The 27,521-nt window shown below is 39.4% G+C and overlaps 2 protein-coding genes across 3 annotated transcripts; both read right to left on the bottom strand.

Annotated features, from left to right (window-relative positions):
• Window positions 1–58: 58 nt before the first annotated feature.
• On the bottom strand, window positions 59–9,775 carry LOC119128159 (multidrug and toxin extrusion protein 1-like). 2 transcript variants are annotated; one of them, XM_037260367.1, is made up of 18 exons: window positions 9,638–9,775; window positions 8,904–9,151; window positions 8,665–8,766; window positions 6,087–6,155; window positions 5,755–5,903; window positions 5,017–5,059; window positions 4,892–4,936; window positions 4,688–4,785; window positions 4,122–4,196; window positions 3,391–3,413; window positions 2,905–3,086; window positions 2,056–2,164; window positions 1,718–1,793; window positions 1,545–1,614; window positions 1,339–1,471; window positions 1,160–1,254; window positions 1,007–1,073; window positions 59–306 (listed from the first exon to the last, which is right to left on the bottom strand). In XM_037260367.1, exons 2-18 carry the CDS (start codon window positions 9,048–9,050, stop codon window positions 86–88), a joined length of 1,704 nt encoding a protein of 567 aa, XP_037116262.1. In that variant the 5' UTR covers window positions 9,051–9,151; window positions 9,638–9,775; the 3' UTR covers window positions 59–85. The 2 variants fall into 2 exon arrangements, with proteins under 2 accessions (XP_037116262.1, XP_037116271.1); XM_037260376.1 differs by having other exon boundaries at window positions 9,030–9,151.
• Window positions 9,776–11,401: 1,626 nt separating this feature from the next.
• On the bottom strand, window positions 11,402–25,386 carry LOC119128144 (multidrug and toxin extrusion protein 1-like). The gene is given in 17 exon segments (XM_037260341.1): window positions 11,402–12,187; window positions 13,160–13,226; window positions 13,315–13,409; window positions 13,483–13,615; window positions 13,695–13,764; window positions 15,942–16,017; window positions 16,573–16,681; window positions 17,224–17,405; window positions 17,826–17,923; window positions 18,371–18,468; window positions 18,562–18,606; window positions 18,695–18,737; window positions 19,097–19,217; window positions 19,220–19,244; window positions 19,463–19,531; window positions 23,285–23,386; window positions 25,115–25,386. Coding segments are annotated over 17 exon segments (1,716 nt in total). The 5' UTR covers window positions 25,271–25,386; the 3' UTR covers window positions 11,402–11,960.
• Window positions 25,387–27,521: the final 2,135 nt, after the last annotated feature.

Raw genomic sequence — 27,521 nt, 5'->3', positions numbered from 1 at the left:
TATAATTACAAACTTGGCTCTTTCACAATGCTCGAGTCATCCAGTAACATAACTGATAACTCTCAAATATAAACCAAGCCGAGACTCACTTCAATTGTCCGACAAGGAAGTGACTGGTCATGATTCCAGCCACACAGATGACAATCATGACAAGTAGAACCAAGCTACGACGTAAAAGCAGTTGTTTCACTGTGAGAACATCACCGACTATGGTGACTGCAGTTTCATGCTGGTCTGGAATCTGTTGGTCCTCTGCAGTACTCTCACATCTGGGTGAAGGAGCAGGAACCAATGCAGTTTTAGAGTCTAGAAATGAAATAAAAGCGTGATGTATTGACTGATGGCCAAATACTATCACAGTAATGTAGCTTCTCATCCAAGTATGTTGCACTTGCTGGCAGTTTTGACAAATTTGACCTCCATATCACTGTATCCACTTTCATGTTGTCTAAACCATGCATTCAAAAGTTTGAGGTCACTTATGAATGTCCTTGTTTTTAAAATAAAATTAGTACTTTTGAATGCGGATATCATTAAACTAATCAAGAAAACACTATACATTGTCAATGTGATAATTGACTATTCTAGCTTGTGGGCTTTCTCCTTTTTCCTCCCACATCCCAAAAACATGCTTGGCAGGCCAATTGAGCACTCCAAATTTCCCATAGGTGTGAGTGCAAGTGTGGATGGTTGTTCGTCTCTGTGTGCCCTGCGATTGGCTGACAACCTGTTCAGGGTGTCCCTCATCTACTGCCCGATGACGGCTGGGATAGGCTTCAGCACGCCCGCGACTCCTGTTGGAAGGATGGATGGATGGATGGACGGACGGACGGACGGACGGACGGATAATTTATTGCCCAGTTAATTGGTTGTCTTACTGATGTTTTTGATGTTACTGATATCTGTTGTTAAAACCAGAGAACCATCAGTATGTGCATGTTCAAGCCAAGTATATTACGTAATTGCAACATGGTGATAATCTGCATTATTCTAAACGTGGACTTGCCTGGCTCGCAGTCTAGCATTTCCACCGTGTCTTCAACCTTGACCTGAACACCTGCTCTCCTTTGAGCCTGACCAGAGATACACAAATATGTCAAAATTAAAATCCTTTGAATTGCATGCCATGTTTGTGTTTCCCAGCAAATTAGTTATTCACATCATTGGCAGCCTTTCTCCAATCAAGACGGCACAAATATGCCACGAAGAAAATAGCCTGCAGTACCACACAGATCGTAAGACCAGTCCAAAGTCCTGTTCAAGAATCAACAGAAGCAAACAGAATCTCATGAGTCACACTGTTGTGTAATGAAAAACACGATTATGCTTGTTTCTTACCTACAACGCCCAATTGTGTCTTAAACAATAAAGACACACCTATTGGAAAGCCAATGAAGTAGTGTCCAACCAGGTTGGACACAGCACCGACCTTTTGTTTTCCAACTCCTCGAAAAACACCTCCACTCACACCCTTTGATGAGAATTTCAGTGAATTCTTTTAGATGTCAACATTGATCACTTTCCCATGAAATTAATTTTCTCACCGCAATAGCATCAGCAAGATGCATGACGGCAAAAACAACCATGACGTCAGCAGTCCTCTTTAAAATGTCTCTGAAGGAAAGATGAAGTTGGAAAGAAAACAAAATACAATACAATGTTAATGTCAAGGTGTGGCAAATTTGTTATATTATCAAGTGAAGGTGAGATGACTCACGGATCTGTGGTGAAAATGTAGCCAATTACATTTCTGGATAGTGTAAGGCTAAGTCCAACACAACAGGCGACTGCAGCTAAAATGGGAAAGAGACAAACTGAATAAAATTCATGAAATGGTAAGTCATCGTGATCCATGAATGTTTTTGCATTTAACCCTCTCCAAATTCATTTTTACAGCATCATTTTTGGCATGGATGGCAAATCAGCTCATTTGAGGGGCCATGAGACAGATGTCATTCCACGTCACTGGCATGTTCTCTTTTTCTTGCAGTGACAACCAGTGGGCTGAATAGTTTGGCCGTTAGCTGTCTTGCTCGTCCGTGTTTTTGCCCTTACATGTACAGATGATGGAAACTTTACAAGACAACTTGGCTTGCACACTGTTTCCTGCACCAAGAGCATTCCCTACACGGACACTAGCTCCAGCTGCCATTCCAATGGGGAACTGAAAAAGTCAAATGTATAGAATCAGAAACACTTTTGAGTCATTCAAAATTCCATAATGTAGATCAGAGTGGCCAACATAACGCTCATAAAACACATGCGACTCTTTGGCGATCTTTTTTTCTGTCAGTCGGTCAATTTTTCAATGATTAATATTTTATATATTAATATTGTGAAGCCTGGTTTCATCTGCACAGCCATCTTGGAAATTGGAAGGAAAAGAACTGAGCAGATTGCTCCTATATTTCAAAATTGGTACTAAATCTCGATTGACTGGCTTATAGTATTTATTGGAAAGATACGGTATCCCTATTAGCCTGCTCCGTTCTCGACTTGGCTTAGTTCTCAGTGGCTGAATGAAGGCGCATGTTCCACTTTAGAAGATAATCGCAGACAGGGTTGCTGGTGGTTAGGGACTTCTGCTTTATAGAATTGTATATTTTGTGCAGCGAAATGGAGAATTCTGCTCTCCAAACCTAAAAACGATTGCAAAAAATAGTCGAGTCTCCTACTGTATAAACCGAGATCAGAAAAGACCAGCAAAAGATTCAGCTAGGGTTTAAAATTGACGATACGTCCCATCGCTAAATCCACAGACCAGCAAATGTATTTGTTGTGGATGCAAAATCTTCACAATATCTCTTTTTACAAAGATAATGTTTAGGTTCAAGAAACACAGTCTGACTTATAATGCTAATTGGGTTGGCCACCACTGAATGACATGAATTCCATTTGAGTTACCATGAAAGCCACAACAGTCAGGTTATAGATCACAGATTGGGCTCCCAACTCAATTTCACTAATTATGCCAGCAAGACATCCTCCCACTTCAAATGCCCACCACTCAAGGCAAAACATGAGCATGCTTGGCATGGCCAGCTTGACAAAGGGTCCCCACTCCTCGAGACACTCACGGGACCAGCCTGAGGGTCAAAAATCAAAGTCATCAACAAATATGTGTTTTAATGAGACATGAAGTGTTACATTTGATGGTATGATGTGAAACCACTACTTTTGACCATTGTGACTGCCTCCATCATTTAATCTGCCCATCTCCATGTAGAGTTACAGTCATTAACAATTTAGTTGAAACATCATCACATACTAAACTAACTGTAGGAGTAACCATAAATACTGTACACTGTACAGGTAGTGCGCTATTATAACTTAATAAGATGCATACACGTCTCCATTCATCATTGCATTGAAAGTTAGAAGGCAACTGACCTCCCCATGTGGCTTTGTGCAACCTGTCAGGGTTTTCCAAACTATCTTGATCGTATGATTATGTTGGAATGTATGTAACCAGTAATAAATAACCTAGCTAGATTAGTTTTATGCTTATGTTGGTGTGTAACCAGTAATAAATAACCTAGCTTGTCCCATCCTACACAATGTCGTAAAACATCCCCTGCTATGCTTTGACTAGAGGTCAAGGGTTTTCTCTTCCCTATCCAGTCCACTGTCACCCCCACCCTGTTTCTCTTAATAAAAATGCTCATGCAGGAGGCGAGAGTCAGACGTCATTCGATCATCGCTGTATGCACAGCGACGAATTGACTCTCCGCCTGCAGGTGCCCAGCTCAGTGGCCTAGTGGTAGAGCGTCCGCCCTGAGACTGGAAGGTTGTGGGTTCAAACCCCGGCCGGGTCATACCAAAGACTATAAAAATGGGACCCATTGCCTCCCTGCTTGGCACTCAGCATTAAGGGTTGGAATTGGGGGGTTCGATCACCAACTGATTCCCGAGCGCGGCACCGCTGCTGCTCACTGCTCCCCTCTCCCCCAGGGGATGGATTAAAATCACACGGGGATGGGTTAAATGCAGAGGACAAATTTCCCCACACCCAGGTGTGTGTGACGATCATTGGGACTTTAATCTTTAATCTTTAAAATACTTAATTGTCCCCCATGTGGTTCTTGCAAAATAAGTTAGAGTGAGCACCACTCTAACACAACCCCTTCCACCAAACATAGGCCAGTAGGATGATGGAAAAAACACACTGTGACATTGCATTTGCTGCGGCAGACCCACTTTAACAAACACAAACAAAGAATGTTATAAACACGGGTGTGAAATTAGAGGGGTTAAGTGCAAATGAGACAATATTGAGTTGAATGTTAGAAGCAAGAAGAGAGCGAGTGCTAAATAAACTAGGACTGCAGTGTGACCCCCGTCTCCCTGTGGTGTGGAGGACGGAAGGGTGCCGGACGAAGGACAGAGGGCGAACTGGCAAAATTGGTCAATTGTTCACTAATTAGGAGGAAACAGTCAAATATTGGCATCTTTACAAATCATATTTTGTAACACTGAAATAAAAATACCTTCAAAATACATTTAGGCAAGTAGAGCGTGCATTGCATTGTGGGAATTAATATCAGCATAAAAATATCAAACACCTCTGCATGTTAATGATACTGAGTAAATATTACACTAGTTGAAAGTTGATCTTCACCGTATTTGCAAAACATACAAGATCTGTATTTTTCTAAATAAAAAAAAAATAAAAAACTGGGAAACTTACGGAACTCCCAGTTGCAGAAGATGGAGAAAAACATAATTGACAAATGCGTTTAAAATGTTTCCAATTACACCGGTTACGACCTGAGGCCAAATAATTCCCTGCAAAACAAACAAAACAAAACAACGGACGCACACACGCACGCAGGTTCTGTATTATGTCTATTATTAACTTTCATATAAAAAATATTGTATTGCTACACAGCACCTGGTTCTGAAGATATCTTCCCAGCAGCTGGTACATAAATGCCGCCTGATGGAGAAAAATCATAATCTTACTACATGATAGAAGCAGTCTACATAACTTATGGACAGAGACAAAAATGAACTCACTGGCAGAGAAGGCATGACGATCTTCACATACATTTGTGCCAGACTGTGAAGCACACAAAACGTCACGTGAAATTGCGGTATGGAGACATTAAAATATAGATCGCATGCATTATTATATTATAGTAATGTTTAGGATGTCACGATATTGTAAGGTATCTCGGTTTCAAAATCCTACCCATTATATTGCAGACACGCTCGGACAAACGTCACCAATGATATTTATTGAAGTGAAACACTGAACTCTGCTGTCAACTTTGGCGAAGGCCAAACAACTGTGTGCACCGGTGTGGTGCATCATCATGCATGGAGATGGATGCTTACATGCTGAATGCGTGTTGTATTTTTTTATATTGCCCAAATTTTGAATTCTTAGAATGGACTGTTGATGAGCTGTTTGTGTGACTTTTTATAAACTGAATCCAATTCAATAAAAAATGAGTCTGCATAAGAAAATCAAACCTCTTCTTCATGTTAATGGTAATAAAATTTGCTAAAACTCAAGGGATTTTTTTACAATAAATAAAATGTGTGATTAACAATGAGTGAACAATAAAAAAGAGATTAATCATGATTAAATATTTTAATTGCTTGACCGCTAAATAATATTAGTAATAATAGTCTGATGGATGCATGACCTTCTTTATGTATTTATTATACTAATTGTTAACTCATAAAAAAATAAAAAATGAATGAAAAATAGTATGCCGAAGGTGACGGGAGGATTAAAACGCGACTTACCTGGCAACCTCTGGGCTCTGTTTAACGGCAAGTAAAAAGGGTTCAGTATTGATGAGAACAGCCCAGCAGGGGAAACACGCCAGAAGGAGATTCAGAACCCCTCTCTGAAGGATCACCCCCACACGCTTCAGGTTTCCACTTCCAAAGGTCTACACAAGAGCAGAATCAAATAAATAGCAACACCGGAAGCCCACTAATGAATACTGTAGTTTTGATAGATGGAAGAAATCTTGATAGACAAATCCAAGGTTGAACTGTTTCGAAGTGGAGCTGAGAGTGAGCCCAAAGAGGTTTCGTTTCACGAAAAGTGCAACCTTTCTTGAGGGCACTACCTGAGATATAAGGGTGTCACAGGTCAATGACAAGCCAGTCCCAACGGCAATGCCAGTCACATTAACCACCTGCAATTAAAGAAGCATTAATAAAGACATGGCGTATTACGGCCGATATTTCTTTGACATAGAGGTTTGAGCACAGCATTCAGTCAAACGTCCCTCTCAAATAAGCTCATTTACAATGTTTTTCCATAGTAAATTTCCTGTCACCGAGGCGCCATCTCATGGAAAAATAATCAAAACTTCTGCCATTCGAAAAGCACTACCTCTTAATTGTGGGATTCCCATTGTCACCCTTTGCATTGAAGTACTACACATTAGCTGATATCTTTAATTACAACGGCCAACTATAGAAAAGAGCCTACCATCTGCCAGGCAAAGTTATTTTAAATATTTTTTTATAGTATATTATGTCTGTGTATACTGTATATGTTATACACGCTGTACAAATATTGTAATAAAACAAACACATTAATATGTTATTGAACAGTTTGTCTATAAGTCTCGCTGGTGAGATCACTATTTACTAGGGGTGTAAATCGCGGGTTTTGTCACGATACGATATCATATCGATACAAAGGATCACGATACGATTATTGCCGATATCTTAAAGCCTGCTGTGATTCATTCACGATATAGTGCTCCACGATCGATATTTTTATTTATTTTTTTAAAATAAAAAATATAGAACAATATCCTGATTTATAACAATTCATACGCAAAATCAACAAGGTACTGCAAACTCTTTATTTAGGAAATTACAAGAGTATTGTAGCATACAAAGTGCTTATTTTAACACTGAACTTGATCAAATTCCTATATGTTTTCTCATATAAGTAAAGAAAAATGAATATTCTTTCTTTTTTTGTAATACCATTAACTTTAAAGTGCATTACTGAACTATTTATTTACAATAATTTAATTGTCCGTTGAGCCATCTTTTCTTTGGAATCCAAAGTGCTTCCAAACGAATGACTTGAAGCCCAAGGGGAGCGAATTTCCTCGTCTTCTTGGACACTAGCCATAGCACCAGCCCAGGAGCCGCGTAGTTGTCGGCTCCCCTTTCACGTGCCTGCTCTGCTCTGCTCACAACACAGCACGCCGCGTACTGCTCCCGGGAAGAGGAAGCAAGCAACAATGAACTGGATTTCAAAATAAAGTCGCGTCTAATGTCCGAGGTCAAACACGGCGATATAAATCGATGTTTACGTTTAGCATCGATGCCAATAAATCGTAGAGCATTCTATCGATTAATCGATGTGTATCGATGAATCGTTACACCCCTACTATTTACCCAACAATTAAGTCAGAGAAGCAAAGTTTTACCATCGATTTCAGCTCGTTAAATATGATTTTTCATAGTATCCCTGACTCAAAATGTCACCAGTTTTTGTTGACTAAAACTAGAGGTGGCAAATCCAGATTCAGAATGTCAAAGCCTTGTCACAACTTGGAATTCAACCACAGGTGCTTCTACTCAACTGGCATTCTACAATAAAAAAAAAAAAAAAACCACAAAACATAATAATGTAACTTCTGCTGGTGCCTTTCAGCAATAAGTTCAGGAATGCTCTGATTCACTTTGGAAATTACCACTCTCACATATTTTTGTATCAGTCAGCTACTTTTGTTTTGCTACTATTTTTGAAAACAATTTAGATACGTCAAAAGGATGGGAGTGTTGTTTTCTTACTGTCACAAATCAATCAAGTGGTGTGGACAAAACAGACTATGTTTGTTCTTTGTCCTCCCCTGAACCCTTGAGGCTGGCTCACAGAACATCTGGGTAGTAAAGAACCACTTCGGAAGAACGTGCAAAATACACACAGAAACGATCACATCTCACTGTTGAGTCAATCTTTTCTTTCCAACGAAATCTAAATTTTGTCTGATACTTCATTATTTTAAATTATGTGGCTATTGTAGACAAGTTTGCTTGGTCAATTAGTCTTTGACTTGTTGGGTCAAATATATACATTATCTTGCCAATTACATCATTCTAAGATCATTTTATGAACATTTAATACACTGTTGCTCATAGATTTGGAATACAATGATCTTGTTTTACAGCGGCAAGAAAATGTTATCAACATTTAATACGCCGTTGCTCATAAATTTGGAATACAATGTCTTGTTTTACAGTGGCAAGCAAATGTTATGATGTCATTTCATCTATGCCTGATGCATGATGAAATCTGTGCCTTAGGTTAAAAGTGATAAAAGTAATTCATTTTGAGAACTATAATTATGGCCAACAGTCTATTTACCCAATGTTTTCCAGCTTTAAACAAGCCACTTCACAGTTTGAAAACCCTAGCAAACATTTCAAAAGTCCCACAAACTGACACACTTGAGTCGTGCTGCACATGGTCAATCAAAATTAGGAAAATTATTGCTCTGACCAGTCCCCCTCCCAACGTTGTTTTGGGTGACAAATTACAGAGCACTTTAAGGTAAAAAAAACACAACAGCAATAAAAAAAGTGCATTGATTTTTTTTCTGAAAGTAACGTTTGTCAGGCAAGTTAATTGTGTCAATGTACTAGTGGAAATAACAATGGGGCAAATGTCCTCACCGCAATTGCCAGTGATACAGCTGCAAATTGTGTTTTCCCTAGATGACCACAAAACACCATGCTGATGATACTGATCATGAAGATCATCATCTGGGAAATGACCTGGAGTAGTTACAAACAAAGTGGTAAATGGCTTATCACCAGTATTAAGATTGATAAAATATACACACACATACATATACAATTACACAATTCGAGCCAAATGAAGCTTTGTCAATCATTTCATCTTGGGATCTTACCACAGGTCCTGCCAGCTTCAAAAGGAGAATCACTTCGGTGCGGAAACTGGACGGGATGAATCCTCTAATGCGTCCCAACCACAGGCCGCAAGAAGAGGCTCTATTCGCCTCTGAATCTTGCCTCACCTCTTCAGAAGTCTCAACCATGATGCTTATAGTGGGCAGAGAAGGAGATATTAAGGCTCATTTGAAGCTAATCTTCTGTGCAGTTGTGCGCCAGTGATGCAAGTTACTTGATCTTGCTGTGACTGAATCAGTGGAAGGGTTAGGGTTAGGGAAAGGGAGTCAATTTGGGGGACAGCATAATCCCATATGAATTAAAAGCAGTAGTTGTGCAGTCACAGCCTACAAGGTTTTCTCTGCTGCCCTAAATACACTCGGAAGCACTGACCTGCATTTTCAACTGACATTAAATTGTATACATTTATTTCCCAAAAATATATCTTCATTATATAGCTTGTGTCTTGGCTGCCCAGCTTCCAGCCAGAGTCATGAGGAGGACACCTTTTACAAGTGAAGTGTGTGTATTTGCTAGTTTGTTTATAATTTAAGGTTACATTTTCAATTGCATTTGAACTTTTTTTCATTTTCAGTGTTAAACATTCTACAGTCGCACGTTTGCAAAATTTTCAACTAACCTTGCCATGCAACCGCTCTTTTTGGATGAGCTAAGGTGTCTTCACAGCGCTACCCCATCGAAAAGTTTTCAATTCAAGCAAAACTTAGTGTCTTACCTGCAGACATGGAACGGCGCTGTGTTGTTTAGGCTGTAGTAGAAATCGCACAATTGGTAAGTTGGTTGACAACTCCAACGGCAGTTGCCTCATCTACATTTTAGTTCCTGTAAATGTCCTCCGGCCCCAAAGCCCAAGCCACTACAGACTGAGATACTGCTGCCTGTTGAAACGTTTATATACCGCAACCTCCTGGCAAGAAAACCTGTTGTGCAACATCACAGAATGTTTACATATTGTAATTACAAGGTATAAAAAGACCTGCACTTTTTTTTTAACAGGAAACACATGTTCTGAACAGTTAAGGGAAAACTTTCTTGCTGCCTCTGTTGTTTATGTTCTAAATGAGAAGCACAACATTTTGCTTTTTAGTCTTTTGTTACATCAATAAAACGTGTGCTAAAAATGTGTGTGTTTTTTTATGACATTGAAATATGACAATGTTGACATGGTGGAACACTGGTTACAATGCAGAGGTGGTGAGTTCGGTTCCAGCTCCAGTCTGGAGTTCTGGAGTTTGCATGTTCTCCTCATGCCTGCGTGGGTTTCCTTCGGGAACTCCGTTTTTTTTCCCACATTCCAAAAACGTGTAGTAGGCCGATTGTGAACTCCAAATTCCCCGTAGGTGTGCGTGTGAGTGCAAATCTATGTGTGCTCTGCGATTGGCTAGCGACTGATTCAGGTTGTCCCACGTCTACCGCCTGAAGTCAACTGGAATAGGCTCCAGCACGTCTGCTACCCTTGAGAGGAGAAGCGGTTTGAAAAATGGATGAATGAAATATGACAATTACGCCATGTGGATGATGTAAAACTGTGTGTGTGTGTGTGTGTGTGTGTGTGTGTGTGTGTGTGTGTGTGTGTGTGTGTGTGTGTGTGTGCGTGTGTACTAGTTAGCACGTCTGCCTCACAGTTCAGAGGGTTTGATTCCACCTCCGGCCCTCCCTGTGTGAGTTTGCATTTTTCCCGGTACCTACGGTTTCCTCCCACATCCCAAAAACCTGCTTGGTAGGCCAATTGAGCACTCCAAATTGCCCCTAGGTGCGAGTGTGGATGGTTGTTCGTATATATATATATACATATATATATATATATGTATAGTATATATATATATATATATATGGCAGTGATATGACTATCTACATGAAAATCTTTACTGTATTCAGTTCAGCTACTTGAATTGAGTACATGCCGAACTAGTTACAGTTTTGCTCAGCAGGCCGTTATGCACGACATAAATGTCAATAAAACACCTTTTCATAAAAACTACTGTATGTATTTTCATAATTTCTATAACATACTTTCAGTTCCCCTGATTGAGCAGAAAAGATTTTATATGCAAAAATATTTACATCTCAAAAACATTGTTCATTCTTAGCAAGAGCTCGTCAGTCCATGCCGTTAGTTTTGGTTGCTTGTCTTTCTTTTGGACTGCAATTATTCCAGAGAAATCTGTATGCATGCAAGATTTTAAAGTACAAACTAATTACGAAAGGAAGGGGCACATGGATGTGACTGAATTTGTCTGAATTATTTATGTATTGTCATTATTGCAAGATTTCACAGCAAACAGGTGATCAGGCTGAATATGTTAAATTGACACATTGGGGGAAAATGTCAGAGAAGTTTACAGCAAGAGACTTTTTAAAACCAACAACAGCATCTACAGTAATCTGGATTTAATTGAAGAAAATGATTATGAGAATAAAATCTTTCTGATGTAAAATACAATGTTGAAAATTTAATTGCACAATAAGTTGTCACGAATTGAATCTGCCACATCTGTAATACATACGATGCATATTACATATTAGAAATATGTATAAAAAAACATTTTTACAATAGGAGCCCATTTGCTATCACCATAACTGTCTCATCCATTAAATAAGCAACCCAAGTTTATCCCTGTTTCTCATCTGAAAAAATTTAATCAAGACTTGTCTCCTTGAGTTGCCGTTTGGAGTTAAACTGCCGTTCCCACTCACAGAGCTTGATTGTCTTTTCTTTCTCAGGTGGAGTGTATTCTTCAGTCAATGCTTTGTTTTGTTTAAGCTCCACTTTTGTGCACGCTCTGCCTGCACCTAGTTTTCAGTCTTGCAATCATTGGCCCATATCAAGGTGCAGAATGAACACTATTGCTGAATAAACACCAAACACAATGCAAAGTGATTGCATTTACATACATTATTGACACGTTTATAATCGTGGGTTTGATCGTGATGATTTACTCATAAGAGATGAGTTGATATTAGAAGCAACTAATAAACCCACTATTGAGTCCTCCAGTGTTCACTTAATGACTGTCCGTTACAAACCAACACGAGGCTCATTTCAGCAGTTTGACAAGGAAGTGACTGGCGATAATTCCGGCTGCTAAGATGGCAACAAAGATAAGTAAAATCAAGCCACGCTTCAAAAGCAGCTGTTTTACTGTGAGAACATTGCCGACTTTGGTAGTTGCAGTTTTATGTTGATCTGGAATCTGTTGGCCCTCTGAAGCGCTCTCACACCTGGATGTAGGGGAAGTAACTGGGTTCTGGTAGGTGTTTGACTCTGAAGATTCAAAAACACAACTATAGTTTTAACACTTAACAGACAAAAATATTTGCTTCACTTTGTACTCGACCAGAGACAAAATACTCATAATACGATATATTGCATTGCAATGGCTCCATATACGGAAATTACACTCGAGATACTGACAGTTTCTGGCCAACATCCGAGTATTTGCAGTTGCAACTTAATGGTGAATTGAACTTTGTCACCTCAGAATGTCTGTATTCATCTCCATGTTGAAAATATTTTTAGTACTATTTATTATTTTTATTTAGTATTATTTATTTATATTTTAGTATTGTTTGCCGACCTACTTTCTTCCTTGTGGTATTCATGGCGCCCAAATAATATTTTATATTTTCAGCCATCTGGTTTAAGTGGTTAAATTTGGTTACATCAGGTAAAAAATACCTGTGTGCTCTAAAGATTAGGTTATATATATATACACTATATATATATATATATATATATATATATATATATATATATATATCCATATCCATCCATCCATCCATCTATTTATTTTCTGTACTGCTTTATCCCCACGGGGGTCACGGGCGTGCTGGAGCCTATCCCAGCAGTCATCGGGCAGTAGGCAGGGGACACCCTGAACCGGTTGCCATTCAACCGCAGGGCACACAGAGACGAACAACCATCCGCGCTCACACTCACATCTATGGGCAATCTATGGTGTTATTAAATAGTTATAATGAGAAATGAGTCATAATGACAACATTTGAGGTTTTTAGGTGCGCCTGACAGTCCGGAAAATACGGTGAATATATATATATATATATATATATATACACACACACACACCGCTGGAATAAGCTCCAGCACGCCCAGGACAAGCAGTACAGAAAATGTACCACTGTGTATATATATATATATATATAGTACTGTAAAGTGCTTTTTGTTTGTTTGTTAAATCATCAAAATAAAGATGGCTATTTGTACGCCTGAACTTACCGAACTTGCAATCTTCTGTCTTGACCGTGTCGTCATAGGGGACCTGGACCCCGGCTCTAATTTTAGCCTGATTGAAACCATTAAAAAATGTTACAATGCAAATCACTTGATTTCATAAAGTCACATTTGTGTTTTCAGAGAATTGAGTAACCCACCTTTTCAGCAGCCTTACTCCAATCTAGTTTGTATAGATATACGAGTAAGAAAGTAGCCTGCATGAAGACACAGACAGTAAGACCTATCCAAAGCCCTGTTGAAGAAACAACAGCAGCGTTTCTGAAACTCACATGACACATTTTGATTCCAGAACATGCAGGTCTTACCTAGGATGTTCAATTTTGCCGCAAAGGTTAAGGCCAAGCCAATGGGAAAGCCAATGAAGTAGTGTCCCACCAGGTTACAAAGAGCACCAACCTTTTGTTTCCCAACTCCTCGGATGACACCTCCGCACACACCCTGCGGTGATTGTTGCAAGTTCACACAAAGCACATTTAAAACTTCTACTAAAATGTCAGATAGGATTTTTTTTTCTTACCGCAACAGCGTCAGAAAGATGCAAGAAGATGAAAACAATCAAGATTTCAGATACCCGTTTCAAAATGTCTCTGAAGGTCATGAGACAAATATGATGAGATACAACATGAAAATTCTAGCAAAAGAAAAGCAAGAAGCTCTGTGAGGTGCTGACATGTAAAAATATTCCAAATAATTTATGGCTAATAATATGTACGTAATGTAATATGTACACCTTCTTCACAAGCTATAGTCTGAATTTGTGAACTCATTGTAATTTGTTCCCACTTGCACAGCATGGTATTAATTATGCGTGACTTTAAATTTTGATCTACAATCATATCAAATTACATCTTAATTTTATTCACTTATATAGTAATATTTTTCTTTTTGAGTTTAACATTCACTGGTTTGATAGTTCATTGAGAACTTTCATTCCTTCATTATTCACTGTCAATGGGGTGAATTAAATGCAATTGCATTTGAATTAGATTTAGCACTTTACGAGAATATGTTATTGTAAATAAGTGTGATCGTAACAAAAACATAATACAGTGAGCACTCGTTTTTTGCTGGAGATGCATTCCAGAACCACCTGCAAAAAACTAAAATCTTCAAAGTAGAAACAATATATGGATTATTTAGAAAATGAAACAGGCGGCTCGGTGGCGCACTGGATAGCACGTCCGCCTCACAGTTAGGAGGGTGCGGGTTCGATTCCACCTCCGGCCCTCCCTGTGTGGAGTTTGCATGTTCTCCCCGGGCCCGCGTGGGTTTTCTCCGGGCACTCCGGTTTCCTCCCACATCCAAAAACATGCTTGGTAGGCCGATTGAAGACTCCAAATTGTCCCTAGGTGTGAGTGCGAGGGCAAATGGTTGTTTGTCTCTGTGTGCCCTGCGATTGGCTGGCAACCGGTTCAGGGTGTCCCCCGCCTACTGCCCGATGACGGCTGGGATAGGCTCCAGCACACCCGCGACCCCCGTGGGGATTAAGCGGTTCAGAAACTGGATGGATGGCTGGATAGAAAATGAAACACCATTGTATTGAAATTTCCGACACGTAATGTTTTTAGTTGGTTGCTAGGGAGCACAGGTGTAATGGAAGTCATTTAGAAAGTGTCTGCCTTCAGAAATACCACATTACGCTAACCCAGGGGACATCATGCATAGCGAAACCAAAGTGAGTCGGTTGCGGATGAATCTCCTGTTGCATTGTGGTCATATACATATATTAAAGGGTCCTCAATACTTTTACGCTACATAAACCGTTCCCATTCCCTTAATAACTATTCCCACACTGTTCTGTACATATATGGTACCTTTACAGTAAATAAAGAACAAACACGTGATATTGTCACGTGCTCCGATTCTTTCTGCACCAGTTTCTGCATGTGGCCGGCTGTCGCCTCCTGCGCTTGAACTCAGTCACGTCCACAGTGATGCACATTGCTCAGAGGCATGTGTGTATTTAAACGCCGTTCGCCCGTTACTTATAAACCCGTAAAGTAGCGCATTCGCAAAAGGTGAAGCGCGAAGTGGCGAGGGATCACTGTAAACACGTTTTTAATCTCAATAACAACTTTATATTTATTCACTTTTTCCCCCCACAACAAATGACTATTGTTTTAACTTACCGTTATTTCCCATGTATAATGCGCAAAATTTAACTAATTTATTGTCCTAAAATCTGGGGTGCGCATTATACATGGTTACAAATTATTTTTAATTATTTTTTTTTTATCCGGATATCATACGGAGGCCGCCATTACAGATGCGCTTTCTTCTCTGCTGTTCACTTCAAACACGCTCCATACGAACACAATGCTCTCGTATCAGACGCTTGCTCGATCACCTGCTCGTTTGCTGTCACAATGTACCCTACACAAATCCGAAACATTTCTTCGCTATTGAGTTTGCTAGCGCATGCGCAGTGATACTGACCGGCAGAATAACATCCAGTTGTTCCCAAAGATGATCTTTTTTCTGAAATAATTTTACGTTTACGGACTTAAGTAGGAGTCAAAATTTGGGTGCGTATTATACATGGGTACAGGCTTTTTTCCAGCATCGACATGCCGTTTTTAGGGTGCGTATTATACATGGGGGCGCATTATACATGGAAAAAAACGGTACTAGATTATAATTAAATAATTCATTTATATGTTCTGATAGCTTTTTAATGTGAACTACTGTATTCTTTAAAGACAGTTCCTCGGTGTGGCACGTATTACGAGCGCCAAAGTTACTAATATGTAACGGTATAACTCACAGGTCTGAGGTGAAAATGTAGCCAATGACACTTTTGGCAAGGGTGATGGTAAGACCAACAAAAAAGGCCACGATAACTGCAATGGGAAACAGATACAACCAGTAAGAGCAATACATGTTTACATTTCAGTCACCAGATCAAGGATGACAAAAATGAAAATAACTGTCCCAAAGGTAATGGTGGTGGGAGGGCATAGACCAGGGGTGTCAAACTCGTTTTTTTCGCGGGCCGCATTGTAGTCATAGCTTCTTTCGGAGGGCCATTATGACTGTCGACCCAAATAAATGTATGAGCACCTCATACTATATACAGTAAAAGCTACAAAACAAACTGTCAAATAACTCGTTTTCAAATCAGACGAGTAAAAACTGGTCAATATTAAAAAAAGATATTAAAAGTGAAGACAATTTGCAATTCTATTCTATTTTGCACGAATTTGATGCACAATTTGTTTCTTATTCCGACATTTCTGTTATCCATTTCACTACTTGCCTATTACTACATGCCATGTGGTTTGTGTCCAATCTCCAATTAAGCAGTGTTTTTATGGCCTTATCCTTGCTGCTTAGCAAATGTAAAATTTACCGATATCATTTCCAGTTTACAAACATACATACAAACGTTTTCTTACATGCACAGATGATGGAAACTTTGGTTGACAGTCTGGCTTGCTCAATGTTTCCTGCACCAAGCGCATTCCCTACTCGAACACTAACAGCTGCAGAAATTCCAAGTGGGAACTGCAAAGGTAGAATGTATAGAAACAATTATGCATTATTTAGGATTCCATCAAATAAAACTGTTAAGATCAGGTTGTGGCCAACACGAGATTTGTGAGATGAATGCAAATCATCATTTATTTTTTTATTTGGTTATCAGAGGTTTACCACTTTCACAAACTTCTGAAAAATGCTTTAAAATATTATTTGTTTCAATGATTATACAGCATACAGCTGATACGCCAAGCCAAACACTCTGATTGTGGCAAGACCAGAAAATGGTTGTGTAGCTTGTTTGCATGCATTTCTTCCATGTCATTTACTAGAAAGTAGTTTCTAAATAAGCCAACAGTTAGCCTAGCACCTTTTAGTTTTTGTTCCACTACACTTTCTTCCCCATTTTGTTTGGGCAGTCTGGATGGCCTGTGCTACCATTATTATTTATTATTATTTGTGTCCACCACTGTAAGATACTTTTATTGTGGTATTGCAGGCATTCATTTGTTGTGTGGCTGCCTGTGCTTATGATGCTGATCAAGTTTAGATGAATTTGTTTCACTTACCATGTAAGCTACAACTGTGAGCTGATATGTAACGGACTGGGCTCCCAGCTCTATATCACTAATTATACCAGCAATGAATCCTCCTACTTCAAATAGCCACCATTCCAGACAAAGCATGAGCATGCTCGGGATGGCCAGCTTAACAAAGGGTCCCCACTCTTGTAAACAGTCGACAGACCAGCCTGTGGATCAAACCATTAAAAAATAATAAACATAACTTTCATAAGATTGATGTGTTATAAATATAAATAAGTATAATAATTAATTTATCAATTGAAATTGAGCATGCATACAGTATGTGCTTAAATGGATAAATCCAGAAAGTAATCACTGAATATGTGCAGTAATGTTATGTTAAAAACAATATGTAGTGCTTCTTGATAGGCAAATAATGAAAGTGGGAGTCATCACCTCTCTAATCTGTTGCATTGTTTAGTTACAAAATGTAACCAATTTTGTTCAAACATTACACATTTGGACTTTGATCACAAAAGTACTGTAACATCAAATGAAATAGTGCAACTGGAGAGGAAAATGAATCATAAAGAAACACTAATCATTCATTCATTATCAGGTTTAAAGTGAGTGAGAGGGAAACTGACCTCCCCACGTGGCCTTGTGCAACCCCTTCCAATTAATGTAAATAAATAAGACCACAGCCAACACGTACTGTGAGATTGAATTGGCGGCAGCGGAACCACTTGAACAAAAACATAAACAGCATGATTTAAACACAGCTAAAAAAATTCTAGAATGTATTAGCTGCATTTAAACTATTCTTTTTCTAAAAGGTGATATCAAAGTAGAAACTTATTGACCTGAATTATTTTTATAATAATTGACAATCATTGGAGGCAATCACAATTGTCCAACAAAGAAATGAGGGAAACCTGTTCAATAGTGCCATCCACAATAAAATGTCAAACAAAAACACCCTTGGGGTTACAGATAGATTTAAAATTACGCAAGGGGAATGTGCTTTGCATAATGAGGACTACAATTACAATGAATTATGCAATGAGAAAAAAAACTCTTCTGGAATATTAGCAGGCGAATTTCAGGTCTGGCTCCACTATATCAACAAAACATATTCTAATATTATTTTCCCAAATGAACTCCTAATACTATCCAAAAAAAAAAAACTTACGCAACTCCCAAATGCAGAAGATGTAGGAAAACATAGTTGATGACTGCATTTAAAATGTTCCCAACTGCACCGGTTATGACCTGTGGCCAAATGATTCCCTGCAAACAAACAAAAAAAATGGATAAAAAACACACTCGCAAACATGTTATTTACATGTATATGATGAACTTGTGTGCCTTGCTTTACGGAACCTGATTTTGAAGATATCTCCCTTGCAGCTGGTACATAAATGCCGCCTGAAGGGGGAAATCATAATCTTACATGATAGAAGCACACAAGGTCTAGTGCTATAACTCATGCAAACCAAGATGAATGTGAACTCACCGGCAGAGCAGGCATGGAGATTTTCACATAAAGTTGTGACAGACTATGCAACACAAAATAGCCATGGGAAATTTGGGGTTGGAAACATACATGAACATATGTATTACATTGTACATTACAGCATACAATATATGTATTATATTTATTTTGTTAACTTCCATTACTACTACTACGACTAACTATTACTTTTACGATAATTCAAATGGGCATTACGCAACTGAAAGAAGCCATGAAACACAGTGAAGCATTGGTTTATAGAGTAGCCAAGAGTCTGACTGATTTGATAAAATGGAATCATAAGAACAACAACAATTATTAATATTATTGTCATTATTATTATGAACAATAGGCTCTTTCCAAAATGATTGTAACCAAGATGCTGCAGATTGAAAAGTGACTGACCTGGCAACCTCTCGGCTCTGTTTGGCTACGATTAGAATAGGTTCAGTGTTGATGAGAACAGCCCAGCAGGGGAAACAAGCCAGCAGTAGAATCAGAATCCCCCTCTGAAGGATCACCCCACACGCTTCAGGTTTCCGCTCCCATAGGTCTACCCAAAGGCAGAATCAAATAAGCAGTGTTAGGAAACACTAACATCACACTAATGATTTGTTTAGATTCATGAAATGTAAACTAACTTGATACAATATATTATTGTTTAACTGTTTTAGTTGGAACCCATACAATCTGAGAGCCCAGTCAGAGTGGTTTGTGTTTCAATATCACTAATATAAATAAGGTAGAAGTGCAAGAAGTTGAGGACACTACCTGAGATATGAGGGTATCACAAGTTAAGGATAGCCCGGTTCCAATGGATAAACCGGTCACATTAACCACCTGCAATTAAAGAAGCATTGTCAATAATATGTTATTTTACAGTAAAACACAGTAAAATGTTTACCGTGACCCTTTTCACAACAGTCATTTTGACATTCAGTTGATACATACGTAACAGAGGATAAGAGTTGTCCATGCCATAAAAAATATGCTGAGGATCTGTATGATTGTGCAAATACAGAAATCAATTTTCCCATTTAACTTGGTCCACTTCTCAGAATGATCATGGAATCGCTTGTCTGATTGTTTAGAATGATCTTAGCATGACAAAAAATACTAATGTATCCTTTCTTCCTTTTTTTCCACCTTTCCTTTTTCCTTTCCTCCATTTTTTTAAAATTTTGGTTAAGTAGTTGACCGAAGTCTCCATTTTACAGTATGCAGTATGCTAGGGATCAGCAACTGGTGGCCGCACAGACCCCTTGATTGATTAAACAAAAATAATAATAATAAATATGGGGGGGGGGATTATTAACTATTTTCCTCTATATCTTGTAACCTTTCCTCTATTATGGTGGACCCCTACATACCGTTTTTTTCCGTGTATAATACGCAAAATTTAACTAATTTATTGTCCTAAAATCTGGGGTGCGCATTATACATGGGTACAATTTTTTTTAAATTTTTTTAAAAAAAATTTTTTTTAATTTTTATTTTTTTATTTTTTTTAAGAAAATCATGGTACTGGTACGAGTATTGATTTATGTATTGTTCTCTTCTTGTCATGTTGTGAAAGAATGTGGGTTGAATAAATACCGAAAGAACAATAGTGTGTTTGTACTGTGCTCTGGTCATTTCGTCAAAGAAGGGATAATAGTCCTCTTCTCTTCTTGACTGACAATGAATGTGATAGTTTAATACAATCAGCAAATAACAAAATGCGTATTACAGGTAATATTTTATTTCACAACACTTTGCCTTGTTCCTTTCGTCTCTGCTGTTCACTTCAAACACGCTCCATACGAACGCAATGCTCTCGTATCAGACGCTTGCTCGATCACCTGCTCGTTTGCTGTCACAATGTACCCTACACAAATCCGAAACATTTGTTGCGGCTCCGAGTCACGACGAGGGGCAAGTTTTGGTTTCCAAGGGTGTTATTATTCCTCTTCAACGTCTCTCCCATACAGAGCCGCCTTTTTCACATGTCCGCACGTCACTTTCCTCTCTTTTCATCTGATCGCGGTGGTGCCTTTACGGGCAGTCGGAGAAATCAACGCCAACAAAAAAAATACATCCAGCCTAGTTAAGACCATACCAAAGACTATAAAAATGGGACCCATTGCCTCCCTGCGTGTGTGACGATCATTGGGACTTAAAAAAAAAAAAAGAAAAAAAAAAAAAAATTGGGTGCGTATTATACATGGGTACAGGCTTTTTTCCAGCATCAACATGCCATTGTTAGGGTGCGTATTATACATGGGGGCGTATTATACACGGAAAAAAACGGTAATCAGTTTGGCAACACAGGCTTACAAATTTGTAGATTATTTTTTCAACATTTAATTTTTGTTTTTTTTTCTGTTCATTTGTTTTTGTTTTTTTTGTGTTTTGTGTTTTTTGGGCTTCCATAAAAAATAACTGTTGGGACCCATCCCCTCACCCGAAGGAGGAGTGACGCTCTTGGTTGGAAACTGGAGTGAGACCTCATCTCCTTGTTTGTGTGTGTATATGTGTTTTATGTGCCCGTAATTGATCTCTGCACATCATTGGACAATTGCTTTGCTGTAACAACCCTGCACATTGGCTGCTGGAAGAAGAATGATTGTTGTGGGCTCTGCTGAATGGCGAGCTTCAAATTATGCTGCTGTCAGTGTCAAGACTGGCCTCTTTGACATGTCCCTCCTTGTCACCGTCACCTTGAGTTTCTAGTTATTGTCTTGCCCTTGAATAGTGTACTTCCTGAGACAGCTCAAGAAGTTCAACCTGCCGCGAGAGCTTCTGAAGACCTTCTACACTGCCATCATCCAGTCTGTCCTCTGCACCTCCATCACTGTCTGGTTTGGATCAGCCTCCAAACAGACAAGCACAGACTGCAACGGACAATCAGGACTGCAGAAAAGATCATTGGAATCAACCTCCCATCTATCCAAGACTTGTACCTGTCCAGGACCAGGAAACGTGCAACGAACATCTCTACAGACCCTTCTCACCCAGGTTGCAGTCTGTTTGAACTACTCCCCTCCGGACGGCGTTATAGAGCTCGGTACGCCAAAACCAGCAGAGCACAGAGACAGCTTCTTCCCCCAGGCTGTTGCTCTGATGAACTCACACCACTCTTAGAGTCTCAGAGTCATTACTGTGCAATAACATCCTGCTCTTCACACCTTTTTTGAATTTGTCTACACTGTTTTTGCCATTTTTCACATGTCCTGAGTGTTGTTAGTCACCTAAATGTTGAACAGAGGGTGTGTTTTACCGAAGTCAAATTCCTTGTTTGGCACGCTCAAACATGGCGAATAAAAAACTCTTGAATCTTGAATCTTGAATCAGGGATTGTCAATCGGTGGTTCGTGGCCCTCTAGTGGTTCGCGGCGATATTGCAGGTGGTCCGCAAAATTGGAAATGGAAAATAATTGTAAATTTTTTTTAAATGAAATTGATGCATTATTTTCCAGATAGTTTTGTGATCCATCAACTGACTTTGAACAGGTTGCCCCCTCCCCAAGCAAAGTTACAGGGGTGTCCTAACTCTAATAGAAGCGCTATTAGAATACCGTTTTTTCCCATGTATAATGCGCAAAATTTAACTAATTTATTGTCCTAAAATCCGGGGTGCGCATTATACATGGGTACATTTTCAAATTCCTAGCCATCAACTTTTTTCACCCAATGGTGATTCCTGACTGGCTATTTATCACGTGGCTCAGTCGTAGAGTGAAAGTCTCCAAACCTGTCGGTGCTGGGTTCTATCCTCAAGCCCGGTGATCATGTCAAAGTGTCCTTGAGCAAGGCATATTTTGCTCTCAATAGGGCTTGGCAGCGTCATTCATGGCAGCATCAATTTACTTTCTCTCTTCTTGGGTATTCACCAAGTGTAGCATATTTGAACAGGTTTCTCCCTCCCCAAGTTACAAGGGTCGGGGTTATAGAGTGATAGACTTCAACCAAGAAGGTGGTGGGTTCAATCGTCAAGTCGATTTAGACTTGAATTTTTTTCAAGCTAATTTTCTGAATCATTTACCCATTCAAACTACGTCAAATGTAGCTGAGATTCCCAAAATAAACATACAGATGTAAATATATAGCCTGTGTAGGTCTATCCTCTTTCGGTGCAAAATGAAATAACATTCTGCCAAAGCAGTGGTCCCCAAGTTGCTTCTTGGTTATATTGGTGGTCCCTTGGACATAACCAGTTGAAAACCCCTGGTGTAGTTTTTTGGTTAATTGAATTTGTGAAGACTGTTGGGATAGGCTCCAGCACGCCCTCGACCCTTGTTGGGACGAGCGGTACGGAAAATAGATGGCTGGATGGATGAATTTGTGAAAGCTAGATGTGTTTGTTATTTTGGCCCTGGCTTACTCTGAAGGAGCTCTTCACATGATATTAATCCACTTCTGATCAACCGTGTGGTATTTTATGTTATATAGTAGACCAACTTTTAGATAGTGGAGCAACTTTGAGATGTACCTGAAAGCCAGTGAATGAATGCTTTTCCTCGCCTGAATGACAGAAAACTACCAAAATGTTGGTGGATTTGTGGACATAACCTGTATGTATTAATCACAGATAATTGTGAAAAAATGACTTACTGCAATTGATAATGATACAGCTGCAAGTGGTACTTTTCCCAAATGACCACAGAACACCATGCTGACGACGCTGATCATGAAGATCATCATCTGGGAAATGATCTGGAGGAGAAAAACGAATACAATAAATATTGTCACTTGTTTCACTGTATTTTTAAAGTAATGGTTGCCCATTTTCCCCCCACACTCTAACGACATTGATTTGTGCTTGGCAAATTGGTCTTCTGGATTAAATACATCAATTTTAAATAGAAATCTGAAATACCAAGCATGGCAGACTTTATATGAATCTGGGGGTGCAGCTATCGATTAGTTTTGTATTCTAGTTATCTAGCGATTACTTACATCGATTGATCAGATAAAACATGCTTTTGTCTTTTTTTTTTTTTAGAAAATGAAGACATTACTCAAGATGTTGTCATTACTCCATTCATGTGCTTCTTTTAAAGTTAAAGTTAAAGTCCCAATGATCGTCACACACACATCTGGGTGTGGTGAAATTTGTCCTCTGCATTTAACCCATCCCCCATGTGATTTTGATCCATCCCTGGGGGAGAGGGGAGCAGTGAGCAGCAGCGGTGCCGCGCTTGGGAATCATTTGGTGATCTAACCCCCAATTCCAACCCTTAATGCTGATTGCCAAGCAGGGAGGCATGGGTCCCATTTTATAGTCTTTGGTATTTAGCAAGTTGAATTAGCAACTGTGGCTGTTTTAGCAAATATATTAGACTACTTGAATAGCGTTTCACTTTACTCAAGCAGTGGCAGATTTGATGATCTCGTGTCCCTCAAATTTTGGTTTGCAGTTCAAAGCAAAAAAATCAACCTGGAACTTGAAAAACTTGAAAAAATTTGGGGCACAAGTCAAAGTACCAAATAAATTTGTAGTGCGCATTTAAAATATGTCATTTGAGAAACAGGTCCTGGAACCTTTCTGGCACCCATTTTAATATGGTTGATCATGGCATCGACTGAATATGACAATTAACAAGATAACACATGTTAAATGTTTGATACCAAACTTCCAGGCAAGCACAATGAATTAAATATTAAAATAAAATCAATTTAAACCTGTCTTCTGTTTTGTATTAATATTTTTGGTTCACTGTATGATAAAGATACATCCCTCTTTGTCCCTTTTGTTGTTATTTATTTGTTCCCCTCTCAAGAGGGGCCCGATAAAACAGGGTTTGGAATTAGCTGACTGTACAATATTTAAAATTTTGAGGCTTTGATTATTGCAAATATTTTATGAATCGTTCACTTTCTATGAAAATATGGGTTTAAGGTGTAGTGTATTGCTTTTAGAATGAATGTAGGAACTATTATATTGATAAGCCAGTGAAACGTTAAAATTAAATAATATATTGGTGTTTAAATACGGTATTGTGAGAGAAGGTTATGGCAAATTAAAATATAATGTATTTTGTATAGATAGGTATGAATATTCCAAAATACTGATATACTAGTAACTACAAAATATATGGGGGTCGAGATAGATCCTTTTGGACATGTAAGTAATCTGTATGTATAAACTGGTTTATTAGTGGTTACCTTTATTACCCATCTTGTATTCATTATTTCGAACCATTTTTCTCTGTCTTTATTTTTGTATTAGATAAGTTGAATTTTGTTGTTTTTTCCCATAAGTTACTGAATTATCCTGTACTCTTTTGCATCTTCGAAATAAATCTTAAAATAATAACATAAATAATATAATAACTAAAAAGACTGGAAGAAACACAGAAATACACTGTAAAGAAAGAAAAATACAGTACATTAACTACGCCTATGGAAGGAAACCTGGTGCTGCGTTTATGGTCATCTTACCACTGGTCCCGCGAGTTTGAGGAGCTGAATGAGTTCAGTGCGGTAATTGAGCGGAATGCATCTGCCAATGCGTCTCAGACAGGAGTCCTTGGAAGCCGCTTCGTTCACTGAATAAACCCCCTTGGAATTCTGCATCGTCTTCAAGTTGATGTCCATGTTGACGGAAAGTGGCAGCGAGCTCTTATTAAGGTTAATTTGAAGCGTCCTGCGTGGAAGCGGCTCTCGGTAGAGGTGTCAGGAGGAAATGATACTTCACTTGGAGCGTCGCGGCAATATTCCCTCCTCCCGCCCCCTGTAGGAGTCGGTGTTTAATGCACGTGGATGGTGCATTCATGGCCCGGCCCATCACGCACAAAACGCATCCTGTCCAGGAAGGCAACCGCGGGCTCTATCGTTCTCCAATAATATACACTTCAACACGTCTGACTATTGTGATAACAGAATGACATATGAACTTGGGCATGATAACATTATTGTAGTATCCAACAATTGGATGACCTTGACTCATTGAGCAAATCTATCAGCTGCAGATGTCATGGAACGCCGACCAACATACATTTTCTTTGAGACTTTTGACTAATTCTAATAAAATCAGTGTAATCAATTGAGGATAGCAGATTTCAAGAGGGACTGCATTGTTGCGAGAGCTCAGTGGATGGGCAGTACAAATATAGTAGAGCAAAAATATCGATATGTTGCAAAGATATGGAATGTTGTTCTTATGGAATTATTAGATAAGATAATCCTTTGTTATTCCCTCAATGGGGAAACTCCTATGTTAGCAGCAGTACACTTAACATATACACACACACACGCATGCGGGGAAGGGGGTAAAGATTTTAAAGAAGTAGAAGGTATATATAATTAAAAAAATATGGACAGTGTATACAAAATACACAATACACAATATGCAGTGGAGATAAAAAAAATATTAGATAAAAAAAATAGTGCAAGTGAAGAAAAAAAAATTAAATAAAAAACAGTGCAAAGAAAGCAGGTAAAAGAGTGTGAGGTAGACAGATATTGCACATAGTGTGATTGCACATATGGTTATTGCACGTTATTGCATGTTATTTTGTCCGTTAGCTACGGTGATCGGCCTGGTTGTACAGTCTGATGGCAGCAGGGAGGAAGGACCTGCGATGCCTCTCGGTGGTGCATCGTGGGTGACGAAGCCGGTCACTGATGGAGCTCTCCAGGGCTCTGACAGTCTCATGAAGGGGGTGGAAGACATTGTCCATGATGGAGGAACGCTTAGCCACCATCCTCCTCTCCCCCACCACCTCCACCCGGTCCAGACTGCAGCCCAGGACAGCGCCGGCTTTCTTCACCACCTTGTCCAGCCTCTTCCTCTCCGCTGCAGTGATGCCGCTGCTCCAGCAGACCACCCCATAAAAAATGGCGGACGCCACCACAGAGTCATAGAAGGTCCTCAGGAGGCCGTCCCTCACTCCGAAGGACCTCAGTCTGCGCAGCAGGTGGAGTCTGCTTTGGCCCTTCTTGTATAGGGCCTGAGTGTTAACAGTCCAGTCCAGTTTATTGTTCAGGTGAACACCCAGGAACTTGTAAGAGTCCACAATCTCTATGTCCGTTCCCTGGATGTTCACCGGCGAGGGGGAGACTTTGCGCCGGCGGAAGTCCACCACCAGCTCCTTTGTTTTCCCAGAGTTAATCTGGAGGCGGTTCCGCCGGCACCAGTCCACGAATCTGTGATTCAGTTCTCGGTACTCCGTCTCGTCTCCGTTGTTAATGAGACCGACGATGGCGGAGTCGTCCGAGAACTTCTGGAGGTGGCAGGTTGATGTGTGGTGGGTGAAGTCAGCTGTGTAGATGGTGAAGAGGAGGGGGGCCAGGACGGTCCCCTGTGGAGCTCCTGTGCTGCAGACCACCGTGTCAGACACACGGCCTCCTGTCCTCACAAACTGCCGTCTGTTTGTGAGGAAGTCCAGGACCCATGATGTCAGCTGCTGGCAGGCTCCAGCATGGTGCAGTTTATTATCTGAATTTCACCAGTCAGACACAAACTTAAATGTGCATCGTCACCCACAGTTAAACCATTATCTAGGTAATTACTAGGAATGAGCGAGTACCAATACCAATTATCGGTACTCACGACATTGGCTGATACCCTATTGTGGCAGTTTTATGATAAGAAACTAAAAATGAGAAATTATATTGCCATTCATTTTCATACAATTTTAAGGTAAATGGCGATTTTGGGATATAGGTATTTTTAGAAAATTATGTCATTGTTTTTGGGGGAAACTTGATGTAACAAAAGTACTAGTGGTATACGGTGCTTGGGATTGGTGACTAGTTAAGTACTGAGTATTGTATTTGTATCAGTCTGGAAAAAAAATGGTATCGAACATGAATTAGCTAAGCATTGAGCTTACTAAATTTTCTG

This window comes from Syngnathus acus, chromosome 1 (genome assembly GCF_901709675.1).
Source record: "Syngnathus acus chromosome 1, fSynAcu1.2, whole genome shotgun sequence".
Taxonomy (NCBI): Eukaryota; Metazoa; Chordata; class Actinopteri; order Syngnathiformes; family Syngnathidae; genus Syngnathus; species Syngnathus acus.
Note: the sequence above shows the minus strand (reverse complement) of the source record. Positions and strands in the feature narration are given on the sequence as shown.

What these genes read in the sequence shown, in the direction of transcription:
- LOC119128159 (XM_037260367.1), bottom strand. Translation starts at nt 9,050, where the DNA reads ATGGTTGAGACTTCTGAAGAGGTGAGGCAAGATTCAGAGGCGAATAGA. An exon ending in TCGTCATGCCTTCTCTGCCA is followed by an intron (nt 4,937 to 5,016) that starts GTGAGTTCATTT and finishes TTTCTCCATCAG; the next exon opens with GCGGCATTTATGTACCAGCT. An exon ending in GACACAATTGGGCGTTGTAG is followed by an intron (nt 1,255 to 1,338) that starts GTAAGAAACAAG and finishes ATTCTTGAACAG; the next exon opens with GACTTTGGACTGGTCTTACG.